General features: G+C 42.1%; 1 protein-coding gene across 7 annotated transcripts in view; it reads left to right on the top strand.

Moving 5' to 3' along the window:
- Nucleotides 1-15,609, top strand: part of DPP6 (dipeptidyl peptidase like 6) — a 492,205-nt gene that overhangs the window by 356,115 nt on the left and 120,481 nt on the right. For all 7 annotated transcript variants that reach the window (XR_014173292.1, XR_014173293.1, XR_014173294.1 and 4 more), the window contains exons 4-5: nt 11,534-11,628; nt 12,057-12,131. Coding sequence is in view for 1 of the 7 variants with exons in the window: in XM_081931638.1 (XP_081787764.1) it covers nt 11,534-11,628; nt 12,057-12,131 (170 nt within the window). In the remaining 6 variants the exon portion in view is untranslated. The remainder of the gene's footprint in view (nt 1-11,533; nt 11,629-12,056; nt 12,132-15,609) is intronic.

Below are 15,609 nucleotides of genomic sequence, written 5' to 3'. Positions count from 1 at the left end.
CTGTGGAAGAAAGTATCAGCGTTTAAACAATAAAATGTGGCCGCAAACAACTGCTTAAGAAGCACGTGACCAAAGCGTATGATTGACTGGACATGTAAACAAGTCAGTGCTGCAGCTGGATAAAGAACAGCTCCAGCATGGAATTCAGGTAGTCAACTGCAGTGCTGCTGCAGCTGACTACCCAGAGTTTATACTAGTTGTGTTTTCATCCATCTGCTACGCTGCTACTCTAGAGCAGGCATCTGCATCAGTTAGACCTTGGAGGTAATCTGGGGTGATGGCAAGAGGGAAATACTGGTGATTTGCCACTCTCAGAACTAACTGCAATGTTTGGTTTGTAATGCAGGGTGGGGGTGGGGGTGAGCTTTTCATCTTTCACATCTTTCAAATTCAGGAGACCCTTTATTGCATAATATATATATATATATATATATATATATATATATATATATATCCCGCCCTCCCCAGCTGAAGCTGGGCTCAGAGCGGCTAACAACAATAAAAGGAACACAGCATTCTAAAATCAGAAGCTTAGCTGACAAGAGGGGATACGTGGGGCTCAGCAAGTCATGCATTACATGCACTCTTCTCAATTTATTCCAAATACTCTTTGCCATGCTTCATTTTTAGACAAAATTTGAAGCAACAAATTTCCCGATAGCAAAAGTTTTGGGACTTCTGTTGACTGGACAGATAGCCTTGGCTTGGGGGATTATTTTAGCTCATCTTCCTTCCTTGTTTCTCACATTCAATCAGTTGTCAAATCATGTTGCTTCTTCCTGTACACCACTGCAAAAAAAATAAAATGTCTGTCCCAACAGCCAAAACTCTAGCTCATGCTTTGGTTATTGCAGTTGTCTACATTTATCTTTAAGTAATAAGCAATATGTGCCTGCTCTTAAGAAACTGTGGAAAGTGTAATTTTTATATTATTTTTTACAAAACAGCAACCACAACCACACACCTTGTAAATCAACTATTATTACACTTGAAAACAGATAGCATTCCTCTGCAACACCACAAAAGCAACTCAGTGGTGTAACGTTGGAAAATGTCAATCACTTCTCCTACCTAGGCAGTTATCTTTCCACAAGGGCCAACAGTGATGCCAAAATCCAGCATCGTCTGAGCTCTGTGAGTGCTGCTTTCTTCCAATTGAAGTGCAGAGTGTTTTAGGACCAGGACATTCACAGGGAAACCAAAATGCTTGTTTACACAGCTATTGTACTACCAACCTTACTGTATGCTTGTGAAACATGAACCACTTATAAACATCATCTCCAACTCCTTGAAAGATTCTATCAACGGTGTCTCAGAAAAAAATTACACATCACTTGGGAAGACAGGTGAACTAATATCAGTGTACTAGAAGAAGCAAAGATGACCAGTGTAGAAGCAATGATTCTTCAACATCAACTTCGTTGGACTGGTCATGTTGTGTGGATGCCTGATGATCATCTTCCAAAGCAACTACTCTATTCTGAACTTAAAAATGGAAAGCGTAATGCTGGTGGTCAACAAAAGAGATTTAAAGACTGTCTCAAGGCAAATCTAAAAAAATGTAGTGGAAACACTGGCCTGTGAGTGCTCCAGTTGGAGAACAGCCTTTACCAAAGGTGTCATGGGCTTTGAAGATACTCAAACGCAGGACGCAAGGGAGAAACATGCTAAGAGGAAGACACGCTTGGCAAATCCACACTGTGATCAACTCCCACCTGGAAACCAATGTCCCCACTGTGGAAGGCCTCCACAGTCACTTACTGACTCATTGTTAATACCGTGTTTATGCAAGACAATCTTACTCGGCTATGAATGATCACCAAAGAAGAAGATTTTAAACAGACGGTTCACCTAACAAGGACTCCTGCTTGCACAATGAGGCTTCCCCTTCCATCTTCCTTCTTTGTGCCCCCCCCCAAAATAGCTCCGGGGGGGGGTCAAGCGAACCCCCAGAACAGCACTCAGTGTGAAGATAGGGAAGCCGGAATGTGCAGAAAGAATGTTAATCACAGCACAACATTGAATTCCACCCTTTACAATTTATTTTGTTTTATTACTTTAGCCTTGTAGGGAGTGGAAGAGAAGTCAGAAGTGCACAAATTCTGGGTCATGAGCTGCATGGCATTGACATCTCAAGAGTGCCATTTAACATTTTCTATAGCTCGAACTTCCAAGAGTGTGCTGTACAGAAAAGAGGCGACATGGTCCTTACACAGACAGCTTACATTCTACAATAGATGAAGAAGAGATAACAAGGGAGATGTCAATAACTGGCAAATGCATAATGGAGGTGCCACAGAGAGGAGCAAGATGATGGTAGAAATGTTAGGCTAGGATGCTGTTGTCTCTGCTCCCTGAAAGCTTTGATATTAGCCAATCCACCTTCCTCTTAATAGCTTCTTAATCCTTCTTTGGCCGGCTCTGAAGAACACAAGGAACAAGATACAGAATCATAAGAGGGGTTGAATTTAGGATTGCAACATTTAATCAATCAATCAATCAATAGGCGAGACGCACAGGTGCATGAGGGACCGGGAAAATTGAACTAGATGCTTCTTACTGGAGAAAGGGAGAAGGGTGAAAGGACAGAGAAGAATGGGGGGGGGGAGGTGCTTGCAAGGCAGGTTTCTGGGCAATAATCTCAACAGCAAACCAGAGTAGTGTGTGAACTACAAAGAAACCTCCCAACCCCCAAAAAATCCATTGATGAGCCAGGGATAGGTACCCACCAGGCAAACCCTGTGGAAAGGGAACAAACACAACTTTACTAAACTTATGACGTTACCACGTGCCCTCCCCTGGCTTCTTCTTTGGTGATACAAATTCTCCTTTTTGGTAATACATAACTCGCCACACTAAAGAAGTGTCCATTTAAAACTAAGGCAGAGCAATATATATTGTCAAGGGTTTGTGCACTGCCTCCAGCTGCTTTTTGGTAACATTTCAAGAGGCCATAGCCTTTGTAATCTCCCTATCTATTCACAAAATTAGTTCTAAAGAAGCTATTGCACTCAGACCTAGCATATTGTAACCACTATCAAATTATATCCTAGATTGTTGTTGTTTCTGAAGCGCACCCAGTCTTCTTGCCGTCCTGGTGAATTTGCATCCTGTATTTCTTCATGGTAGGAGAAAGAGCTTGATTGTGGAAAGGCTTGTTTGGAGTAAATGTGTGTTGCTCTTGAATGTTCTTGGCACAAAACATACTAAATGCAAGGGTCCGTGCTGCATTAAAGTGAAGAGTGATTAAAGCTACTTCTTGCATAATAAAGCACACTAAGCCATGTTATGCTGGCTTAATGTACCAATGTGATGAGATGTTCATTGTTTAGGTAAATTACAGCAAATCAACTGCTTAGAGGGGTGTCCCAGCCCCCATTCATATTAAACAGGAAGGAGAAGAAGCTCTACCAAAGGGGAAAGAAGAAACACTAAAAGATAATGACCCATAATGTCAGTGAAATAAAAAAAGATTTCACGTGTCTCCAGGAATTAAGGGCTCTGTTCCTAATGTTACAAGCAAGCTGTTCCCTCTTACAATCTGCTTCCTCATACTAATAAAATGGAACTGTAAGAAACTGGAGTTTATTTCTGCATTGCAGTAGTCTGGGCTGCACAAGCCTCCCCACCCCCCACCAGCCCCAGGTACAGGCACAGCGTGCAAGACCAGGGGCTTTTTATATGCAAGCAACACCCCATTGAAGCCAGAAAGGAAACTCCGTAAAATTGCCACACACCAGACATACATTGCAATCTGCTCCCTTCCTAGCTAGATTGCTATTATGCATGAGACTCCTCTTTCTGCAAAATGTGCTGTTTTCTACCTTCGCTGCGTTATGACTTAGCAAGTGGACCCTGTTGAAAATCCCTCTACTAGAATAGGTAAAGGTAAGGCAAAGGCAGCTATGGGGTGTGGCACTCATCTCGCTTTTCAGGCCGAGGGAGCTAGTGCTTGTCCACAGACAGCTTTTTTTGTCATGTGGCCAGCATGATTAAACTGCTACTGACGCATGGAGGACCGTGACGAGTGCTGGAGCTCACGGGAACACCGTTTGCCTTCCCGCTGCAGCTGTACCTATTTATCTACTTGCACTGGCATGCTTTTGAACTGCTAGGTTGGCGGAAGCTGGGACAGATGCAACTGGCGCCCACCCCGTTGTGGGGATTCGAACCGCCGACCTTCTGATCTGCAAGCCCAGGAGGCTTAGTTGTTTAAACCACATCATCACCCGCGTCCCTGTTTACCTTTACCTTACTAGAATTGTGGCTTACTGTTAAAGCTACAGGATCCATTCCTGTCTTTCTTTGCAGCTAATTCCTCTGCAGCACTGGCATTGAGAAGTAAGACTCTGAATAGTGACCCTCTTCTGAGCAGGAGAGGTTATTTGGGAGTTCTGTAGCAGATGGCATTTAATGGAAGAAGCTTACACCTGTGGAACTATGGTTGTTGCTGTGCTCAAAGCTCTTGAATGGACAGAAGTGCCATATCCCTTTGCGGAAAGCTGCCATCCTTCTTTTGATGCAGGGAAGCCAAAGTATGCTTGGACACTGGAAGAGAATGGAAACCACAAAGGAGAGGAATTATTTATTGTGTGCAGCTTTCCCTTGGCAGTTCTGGGAGCCCTTTGCCCTGTGTGCTACCTTGCCACAGGGCAGGTTTGTCTGGAGAAAGCATTGGTATAGACATGGCCTAAGGCAGAATCAAATCTCCAGTTTTATAAATAAGGAGGTGGAAAGCTTTGCATGCAAACTGCACCTAGCATGATTATCTAAACTTGACTGTATTGCTTTGTCCTTACTTACTCCCAGCAATTCCTATCCCACCTTCCTACACTGAAGTGTACTCATCTTTGATTCATCTATTCTTTTCTGTGTACATCTGTCTCGGATTTCCCTCATCTGCTTTAGTTTTGTCCTTTTGCTACCAGACCTTGTCCTACCATTACTCTGCTCTCTCAAAGCACTCCACCTTCCCTTCCTTGCTACCCCCATATTCTTGGCACTCATTCCCTGCTGCTACCTCTCTTACTTCCTTCAAATCCCTCCTCAAAACCCACCTTAATTATGAAGGCCTTGGCATAACTCCATAGTCTGCATGTCCTACTGTAGTTCAGTCTGCAACTAAGCCCAAGCATGTGCAACCAAAACAACTGCACACTGCATCCTCGTTTACCCCTGCCTCCCATTTCTTTTCCTTCCTGCTCTATTGCTTCCCCTGTGGAGAATTTTAGATTGTAAGCGCTTCAGGGCAGAGGCTTGAACTCTTATACCATACTTCTCTTCAATGTGCCATGAACACCAATAGTGTTCTGTAAACCACCATCGTCATTGTCATTCTTTAGTTCCTTATTATATTTTCCCACCACCATGGGGGTATCAGTTGCATTTTCTGCCTTGGGCACCAACATGTGTTTGGTCTTTCTCTGTCCACTGTGATGCTTTTGGCTCTCATTTTCTTGGGTCTCCACCAGCACTTGCTCTTGCTAAGCCATTCCATCAGCGTCTGTCTTTGGGAGTTGTGCTAGCTCAGTTTAGGGCTTTTGCCTGGCATTAATTGCTGGTGCAATTTGGAAATAAAACCAGATTGTTCTCGTCCACCTGTCGTGGGCTTCTCTTCTATCACTCAACAACGGCCTCTCTTAACTAGAATTGCCTCCATTTCCTTCACCGTTCATATTACATATGGGACTTCAAGAACTTGCAGGCAAATGGCTTATTTGTTCTTAATCTGTAAACCTGCTACACATTCAGCCATTGCAGCCTGCTGCAAAACCTCGGCCAAATGCCTTTTATGTGAAAAAATGGAATGTTGTGAATACAAATTGCTAGGCAAGAGCCACACGGAACATACGGCTGTGATGGGGCGACGATTTGGATGTGCTGCTGACAATCTGGCATCTTTCTTCCTTGGGTCCCTTTTGCCACCTGAATGTTAGCTTCCATTTCTCATTTCATAGGAAGAGATGGGAGATGTTGAAGAGTGAGGCCATAAAATGCTGGTTTAATCAAACACAGGAAGCTCCTGTATACTAAATCACACCCTTGGCATCTCTAACTCAGTGTTGTTGACTTTCCAAGGTTTCAGACAAGGGATATTTCCCAGCCCTAATGGCGAACACTAGGGAGTGAACCTGGGACTTTCTGCAGGCAACAGAATTGCTCTACCATTGAGCTATGCCCCTTCCTTGTGTCACCATTCAATTTGTGCATGGGCCAAATACATGCATTGTTTAGCCAATGGGGTATTGTGCAGCTCACCCAGGTTTTAGCTCACTGACAGGCAATTGGTGGCCCGTGGGTCATATGCAGCCCCTAGCCTAATTTTAGATGCTACCGGCCCCAATGTACCATTGTACTTTATCATAAGTAACACTTGCAGGTTTTTTATGGTCCTGACCATGTTTTAGTGCTGTGGGATCAGTAGTTAATTCATTTTTGAACCCAGTCTCCTAGAATTGAGCTCTTGTGTAACAGCCATGGGATACTTCCATCATCCAGATCCATAGAGGATCCATGTATATTTCCGAGCACAATTCAAAGTGTTGGTGTTGACCTTTAAAGCCCTAAATGGCCTTGGTCCAGTATACCTGAAGGAGCATCTCCACCCCCATCATTCTGCCCGGACGCTGAGGTCCAGCGCTGAGGGCCTTCTGGCGGTTCCCTCATTGCGAGAAGCAATGCTACAGGGAACCAGGCAGAGGGCCTTCTCGGTAGTGGCGCCCGCCCTGTGGAACGCCCTTCCAGCAGATGTCAAAGCGATAAACAACTACCTGACATTCAGAAGACATCTTAAGGCAGCCCTGTTCAGGGTAGTTTTTAACGTGTGATATTTTACTGTATTTTTGGTTTTTATGGAAGCTGCCCAGAGTGGCTGGGGAGGCCCAGCCAGATGGGCGGGGTATAAATAATAAATTATTATTATTATTATTATTATTATTATTATTATTATTATTATTATTAGAGCAGCACATGAGCTGCATGCTGGAGTGGAGCAGACTTGTGGCAATGTGTTGACCACACTTCCTTGGGATATGTGTCAGCAGATTGCCTCTCTGTGGCCAGGGAATGAGCCTTTCCAGAAAGTTGGGCAATGTAATTCAAATGCTGCGTAATGCAAGTTTTAGAAGTGCAGGAGCTCAGCATGACAGGCCCCATAGCAACATCCCTAAAGAGGGGCCCAAGCTGCTGGCATATTTATTTATCTACATTTCTTATGTACACTTTTACTATTAGTATACAGGACTAGGGTGGGGGAAGGGATTTATCAGTTTGTGGGTATTATTATTATTATTAATAATAATAATAATTTGTGTTTTTATCTTGTATTTTTACAAGGGAAAGGATTTATCAGTTTGTGGGTATTATTATTATTATTATTATTATTATTATTATTAATTTCATTTTTTATCTTGTATTTCTATGTTGCGAACCACCCTGAGATCTACAGATGAAGGGCAGCATACAAATTTAATAAGTAATAATAATAATAATAATATATACACACACACAATCTGGTGACTGTCAATATATAAATGTTTGCAATTTCCGGAAAATGTGATATAAGGTATAGAATATACGTTGTTTGATGTTTATATTCATTTGAGACTGTCAGCATTCACTGAGCGCATTATGCAACACATAGTTAAACTGTGGAGCTCATTGCCACCAGAGGCAGTGATGGCCACCAACTTGGATGGCTTTAAAAGAGGATTAAGACAAATTCATGGAGGAGAGGGCTGTTGATGGCTGCTAGTCACATTGGCGATGTTCTGCCACCACAGTTGGAGGCAGCAGTGCGTCTGAATACCAGTTGCTGGAAGCCACAGGAGGGGAGAGTGCTCTTGTGCTCAAATCCTGCTTGCAGGTTTTCTGCAGAACCCTGTGAGAATGGGATGGCGGACAAGATGAGCCATTGGCCTGATCCAGCAGGCTTGTATGTTCTTAGGAAAACCACAAACCATCAGTGGGCAAGATCTGAAGTGCTGCAGCTAGAGTTCTGCCTGCATATAAGGGCTTCTCACCCTTGGCAGATCCATCTGCCGTCCAAAATGCCCCCTTCAAGCCCCCATAATCACAGATCTGCAATTGGAATTGTCACTCTTTCCTGACGTGCATGCATGGAAGAGCTTTATGAGGCAGATTCCTAGAAATCGTAAGCGAGGGAGATAGTTGAGTCAAGAGATTCCAGGATAATTCTTTATATGTATTTGAACAAACAGCTCTTTGCTTAGAGAATTAGGTATTTCCAGCATCGTTTTGGCTGAAAATAGCCCCCTATAAAACTGGAAACATTTTTTAAAAAAAAATGAGATTCAGTGGTGACCTTTATCAGCTCTGATGACAGCTATAAATCAGGCTGAAATTCTCATCAGCTTGCTGGACAGAATTCATTACAGACCAAGATTGCTGTGTTATTTTCTGTCTTTGATTGAGAGACGCCCTATTAAAATGAATTCAGCTTCAATAATATGAATCACACATTTCAAAACACAAAAGGAGGCCTATTACTCATTGATTCTTAGGACGACGATGATTACAGGACTTGGAGACTACTGAAGCCTTATTGTGTTTTGCTTTGGGTCACAAAGCCGATCAATTTCTGCTTCTTTAAAGCAAGCCAATTTGCTCTTCATTAAATTTCGACCCTTTGCTGATGACGCGTATTGACTGTAGCAGCAAGATCTACAGCCCCAGCAGATCAATGATGGTTCACTTTTTTCCTTTTCTTCTCTTCTTTTCAGTAGGGTCCGAATTTCCAAAAAGAAGTGAAATCCTTCAAAGATGGTTTAATCATTCAGAGTATAACATGCATAAACACATTGTCTCAATTGCCATGGGAATAACCATGTGGCTTGATTTCTCATGTAGCTCTAGAACAGAGAGGGGAAACATGCGGACCTCCAGGTGCTGTTGGACTGCAATGCCCATCATCCTTGATCGTTGGCTATGCTGTCTCAAGGTGATGGGATAACTAGTCTCATATGATCAACATGCCTAAATCCAATTAATGCAGGAAAGGGTTAATGCCATAGAGTAAGTTGACCTGCCAGGCTTAGCAATGTCTATTTCCCTTCACTTTGGGAAAAACTAGGAACTTCCCTGTTTAGGGAAGTTCTAATGACTGATGTTTTAACGTATTTTTAATCTTTGTTGGAAGCCGCCCAGAGTGGCTGGGGAAACCCAGCCAGATGGGCTTGGGTATAAATAAATTGTTGTTGTTGTTGTTGTAATCAAGTCTTTGTTCTCCCCCTGTCCTCCCGAGAAGCTCAACATGTGAAGAGGTTTGAGCTGGTTGCTACAGCTCCGACCACATGGCTCTCACCAGCCGCTCTTGAGGACCTAAAGCAATAATTTAGTAATTTTTCACCAGTTTGTGAAAGCTAAATTTTACTATCTTTGCAACCTTTTCTGAAGCACGTGATCTGAATCTGGAGAGTTTTTAAGAGGGGATTTTGGAAGTCACTTTAAAGGGCGTATTTTAAAAGTCTAACAGCCTATATGTCTACACTTTACTTTGCTGCATATTCTGTGACTTTAAATCTCTGCTGGGATTCTGTCACCAAAGTGTTCTTCCCCTAAACTTGGATCTTGGTATCCAGGAATTTTCACCAACAATCCGGAGGGTCACAGATGGTGCCCATCCCTGCTCTAGCATGCTTGTTTTTCTGCTATTGGGGGCTGCATTTCAGATGGTCAGTTTCCAACATGATTTTCTTTTATACACTAAATATTAAGTTTGTGCTCTCACAAACACACTTCTCTTGTTGTGCTTTTTGTACTACAAACCTGTGTAAGTTTAATGGCCCTTTGGTTGTTGTGGATTTTACAAAAATAATAATAGTACAATCTGATAATTGTGATTTGGTGAAGCCCTAAGAACTCTTTGAGTTCTGTCTCATGGAATTACAGTTCTCAGACATTCCTGGATAGCAGAACCATGGGAAAACCAGTTTGATCTGTAGTATGGTCATTTATTTAGTCTTTCACTGAACAAAATAATATTAAATGCCCCAGTTCTTAAAGCAGGGGAAGGTGAAACTATGTTGCTGGACTACAACTCCCATCATCTCTGGTCATTGGCTATGCTGGCTGGGACTGATGGGAGTTGGAGTCCAGCAACATCTGGAGAAGCAGAGGTTCCCCATCCCAGCCTTATAACATGCATTCTTGAGCCTATGTCCCAGGGTTACAGTATGTCACTATGAGCTCCTGAGATATAGAGGTAACAAGTCAAATACTGTATGTGGAGCCATGCAATTAAAATTTCGCCAATATATCTCCACTTCGTGGCTCTCTAACCGGGAAAGTATGGTGGATAGCGTTACATGCATTCACAAAAGAATCACTTGACATTCAAAAAATATTTTAACTATACCTAGATTTGTGGCCCTTGGGGATTTGTTTCTCATCTGCAGTAACATGGATTTAGTTACCTCTTAACACACAAAGCCATTTTATTACGCAAGCAGGGCTGGCTGAAGAGGGACAAATTCAGAGAACATTTCAAGGCTCCCCGTGGGAATCTGAATCTACATTAGAGATAATGAAAACAAATCCTACTGCACTTTAACTGCCAACAAAAGGATGGTCAACTAAAATCCAGGCAGGGTGGAAGCGGAAAGAGATATGTTTAAAATCTCTGGTTTTGAGCATAGGAATTCAGCTATTGCTAGTATATACAGCAGTAGTTTGCAAACTTACTTTCTTTTTTAAGTGGACAGTTATTTATCACATTTGCTCCAGTGCTGTCTTTTCAGTCTGCACCAGCTGCTTTGAGTTAAATTGCCTGGAAACAGTATTGTTGTGCATTTCAAGGCAATAGAAGTTCATACATGCCGTTTTCATGGAACTCTTTCAACACTGACCTCTGTGCATCTGCCAAAGCCCCAAATGCTGCATGAAATTCTAGGTGTAACCTAGAGGTTCTGAGTTAGTTCACATTCATGACAAACACTGGCTGGGCCTATTAGGAACCCAGGAAGTCTGCCTATATCAGGTCATACTATTTGCACATCAAGCACAATGTGCTAGTTCTTATTGACAGAGGTTCTCCAGCAGGGAAGTCATGAGAAATTGGATTCAGTTCAAATTTAAAGGTGGACTTGCCTGGTTTGCGCTTTTCAAAGCAATAGGCAAACTGTAACACAGCCCTCCTTCGAATTTTGCACTTCTCTGAATTTTGCAATGCAGTTCTCCAGCCAAGTTAAATCTATAAAAATGCATATAATAGAATAAAGTGTTCATATGAATGCATATATTGATGAAAATAACATAAAACCCACATTATATTAGGGGAAATTGCATGCAAAAATGTGTACTAGGAGAAAACACCGATGAATGTACAGGAGGAGAAAGAGGAGCAGCATAATAACAACAACAACAACAACAACAACAACAACAATAATAATAATAGATATATAAATGTAAAGAGCCAAACAGATTTGCCCGTTCCTGCTCTACAGGGTCTTTCTTCCAGGATCACCTTCTACCTAATCCTTCACACTGTTGTTCTGTTCTCTCTTCTCGTCTTTAGATACAGAATTCATTTATAGAAACCGGAACGGCTCTGTGATACTGCACAATGTTGAAACAAACAACTCAACAGTGTTAATAGACAACAAAATAATTGTAAGTACCACATTTAATGGGCAGATTTATTTCACACTTGTCCGGTTTTCAGACCAATAAAATGGCTTTAGTTTACTTCTTGTACCACCTTGAATAAGTAGTACACTTATTAAATATCTTGGCCTTGGCAGCAGCAGAAAATGCAAAACACAGATCTTTTAACATACCTAGAGCTCAGATTCCATACTTGCTGCAGCATTTTGATCTTTCCATTTCTAACTGCTTAATGGTCTGTGTGCCATATGAGACACGTGAGCCAAGCCTAGCTCAGTAATAATGCCAAGTTCTATTATGAAATACACAGGCAATTTTATCTTATCTTCTTCTTAAAAGAAGCAAGCAAATGTATCATGGTCATGTTCTTGGATTTCAAATCTATGCACATGCATTCAAATGAATTTATTTTTGATTTTTTTCTCTCTCTTTAGGTGTCCATGAAAGCTATTCGATATGAAGTTTCACCAGACAAAAAATACGGACTTTTTGCCTATGAAATTGCGCCGGTAAGTAGACAGACTGTGTTACAGACAAATAATTAACCGCATTTTCCTATTTGACATGATGGCCGTAGCTCCAGTCTACATTTTACCCAGATATTCCTACAGAAATGGTACACTTTGGTTGCTAAAGAAGTTTGGGCTTGTTCAAACATAATTTTAGACAATAAAAATATCAGCTCAGTTATATCTTAAAAATCGAATACTGCAAAATGGAGAGCAAGAGGGAATAGCTGGCAAAAGCTATTAAAAAAGGAGGGATGGAGTATTAGCTAAAACGACATTGCATTCTTCTTTCAAAGTGGTATATGCTCAATGCAGGGAGAGGCAACCTTTGACCCTTCAGATGTTGTCAGACATTGGACATGCTGGTTGCCATTGATGGGATTTGGCACATATCCCAGCAAGCGGTCACCGTCTAGAGTAAAGACAGGGAAATGGCCATTACTTACTAGCACACATTATGAATGTTAATTGATGGTTCCTCCATTTGACCAGTGTAGTGCCGCTGATTTTATCTGCATGAATGAGCATAACAGCCAGTGCTGCAAAGGCCACAATTATCTTTATATCTGCTGTGGAATTAGTTGGGCACATGAGAAGGGGCCTTGAGATCCCAGATGCTGGATCTCCTTATAGACCTGGGCTTCTTCCACTTTTGTTTCTGTACAGCTTCCAACACTACACACAAAAAGGTCAGATGTTTCCTCTTCTTTTTAAATACTTGAAGGTTTGTTTTTTTTTAGTTTGAGATAAAAAATTGCATATGCCAATATAGAGAGGGAGACCTGAGTACTGTCACCAGCCACAGTATAACACAGCATGAATAGAAGTGTTTTTAAATGCAATGAAATCCTGGCTCGTAGTCAATGGGCTTAGAAAAGGGGAAGCAATACCTTTTAATAATTACGCTGTTACCTCAGGGACCTTTTCTCCTCTTCGCATCACTGGAATGTAGATACGGAAATGGAAGATTATAGTGTACTCCCAATTGTCAAATGAAAAGTTCTGAGAGAAGGTGTTCACTACAGAAACACTTCATCATGAAAAGGTTGTGGCAGTTCTGGAAAAGCTATGGAAAGGGGCAACTGAAAAGGGAGGAGGAATCCACACACACCCATGAAGAAAAGTTACAGTTTGGAGCTAGGAATAAGGTGTGCAAGGGGGGACTTGATATAAAATTGCTCATGAAATTATTCAGGATGTGAAGAGAGACATTTTTGCTGCAAAATACTGGAGCCTGGGATCATTCAGGGAAGCTGAGTGTTGGAAGGTTTTGATGAAGAGCCGGCCCATCTATTTGGTAGCATGAAGCAGCTGCCTCAGGCAGTGTAAATGCAAGAGGAAGCTGCCCCACCACCACCAGAGAAGCAACCCAGGTCAGAGGAGGCAGCAGCTATGACAGAGCAGCACAGCCTTCTGCGTCCCATTTTTGCCTCCAGTCTTCCCTGCCCCTAGGGGGTGTCCAGGGGCAAAGCTCTGTGGAACAAGGACACCTGCTATCTGGACAGTTCACATGATTCCAGTAAGCTCCCAACTGCTATAGAGTCTGACTCTGAAAACACATTATAGGCCATCAATGCCAAGAAATTCCATAACAAGCCAAGAAAGCTAGAAGTCCAGCCAAGCCCATCAGGACCTGGACATCTGGTTGAATACACTACATGTAGCAGAAAGTGGGTGATACTAAGCAGGTGAAGCTGCAACGGGCTTTTCTGTTTGTCTCAAGAAATCTGTATTTTCCCAAGTGGCTCACACTGCCATCTAGCACATGCGAAGGGCATAACCCAAACTTCAGTAGACAGGGAGGTTGTTGGTCCTGTAGCTGTACAGACAAGTCTTTGCTGCAGTGATTTCCAGTCTCCCCCTTTGTGAAATTTTTGTACAGTGGAACCTCGGGTTGTGAACGTGATCTGTGTGGGAGGCACGTTTGCAACCCGCAGCGCCGCGTCTGCACACGTGTGGGTCGTGATTCGGCGCTTCTGTGCATGCGCGAGCGCCAAAACCTGGAAGTAACCTGTTCTGGTACTTCCGGGTTCGGCGCTGTACGCAACCCAAAAACGCGTAACCTGAAACGTCTGTACCCGAGGTACCACTGTAATTTGCCTTCTAAACCTCCTTCCTAAATCACTCTATAAATTTAAACAGAAGGTAAATGTCAATGTCTCTCACAGCTGAAATAACATATTAATTCTAATCCTTCTGTTCCCAGTGCTAGAGTTAAGGATGAACTATTAACATTTATTACTACTGGATTCGGTTCCTCAGATGTCCAAAGATTTCGGACATACAAATTGGGTCCAGATAACAATATTCTTCTGCCCATTGCCTCCCCCGACAACCTAAGCGACTTAGATTCAAGATGGGTTTTTTTAAAAATTAAACAAAAACCTGGGCATAGAGATGCTTGAAAGTGCCTGATAAAATATTTGGCAGTAGGGCTAAGTGAAATTCTGAGGTCCAAGGATAGGACTTTAGTCCTTTATCCATCCCTAAGAACAGCCAAAGCAAAATAAATTGTGAGAAATTGTGCCCAGCTTGTATAATTGATATGGGTTGCATCATTTATTTAGGTTTGAAGTTACTTGGTGCAAGCTTGTTATCCCCACCCTGTCCCGTGTGAAATAAAACATGTTTTGCAGCTGTAATATGGCTATCCTTCTTTTGAGGAGATTTAACATTAACACCAAAATAGCAAGCAATCAGCAGAGTAAACTTCTGGACAAATAAATCCTTACAAATTCTTTTCTTTTTTGGCACATTTTGTTGAAAAGCCAGACTACAGAATATAGCTGCAATGCCGTGCATTCTTACTCATGCATAAATCCCTTTGAAGTCAGAGTGGTCTGCTTCTAAGCAAACGTGCATAGAATCGATCTGTAGAATAACCTAAAAGGCCAGTATATTCCCTTATCACAGGTGCATTAGGCACAATGTTTTCTCTTACCTGCAGAGCAAAAGAGACTTAAGTGGAGTTGCAGGTCTAGAAAGAGGCAGCTCTACTGAATATCTAAAAAGTGGCAAAGCAAAGTTAAACATGCATTTTCTTTTTATCCAGCTGGAATTCTAAATTTTCAGGATTGTGTGATGATTCAGAATTTAGCAACAAGGGAACTAAGCAGAGCATCATTCCACCAGCATGTAAAAGAACTGCACTGGCTGCCAATATTCTTTAATTTAATTTATTTGTTATTACATTTATATCCCAGCTTTCCTCCAAGGGATACAAGCTGCCACCATTTCCATTTATTTATATCCCTACAACAACCCTCAGAAGTAGGTTAGGCTAAGAGACTGTGATTGTCTCAAAGGCACCCAGAGAGAGCTTCATGGCTGAGTGGAGATCAAATCTCCACTTGTTTCCCAAACCTTGGTTTCCCAAGCCTTAATCCATACTAACCACTACAGTGCACTGGTTACCATACCAAGGTTAAGGTTTTGTTACTATTGTACGAACTCCTGAACATCTTGAGCTCAGAATACC

Source organism: Podarcis melisellensis (assembly GCF_964234715.1).
Source record: "Podarcis melisellensis genome assembly, chromosome: 12".
Lineage (NCBI taxonomy): Eukaryota > Metazoa > Chordata > Lepidosauria > Squamata > Lacertidae > Podarcis > Podarcis melisellensis.
The sequence above is the reverse complement of the archived record's forward strand: the minus strand, read 5'-3'. Positions and strand labels throughout refer to the sequence as shown.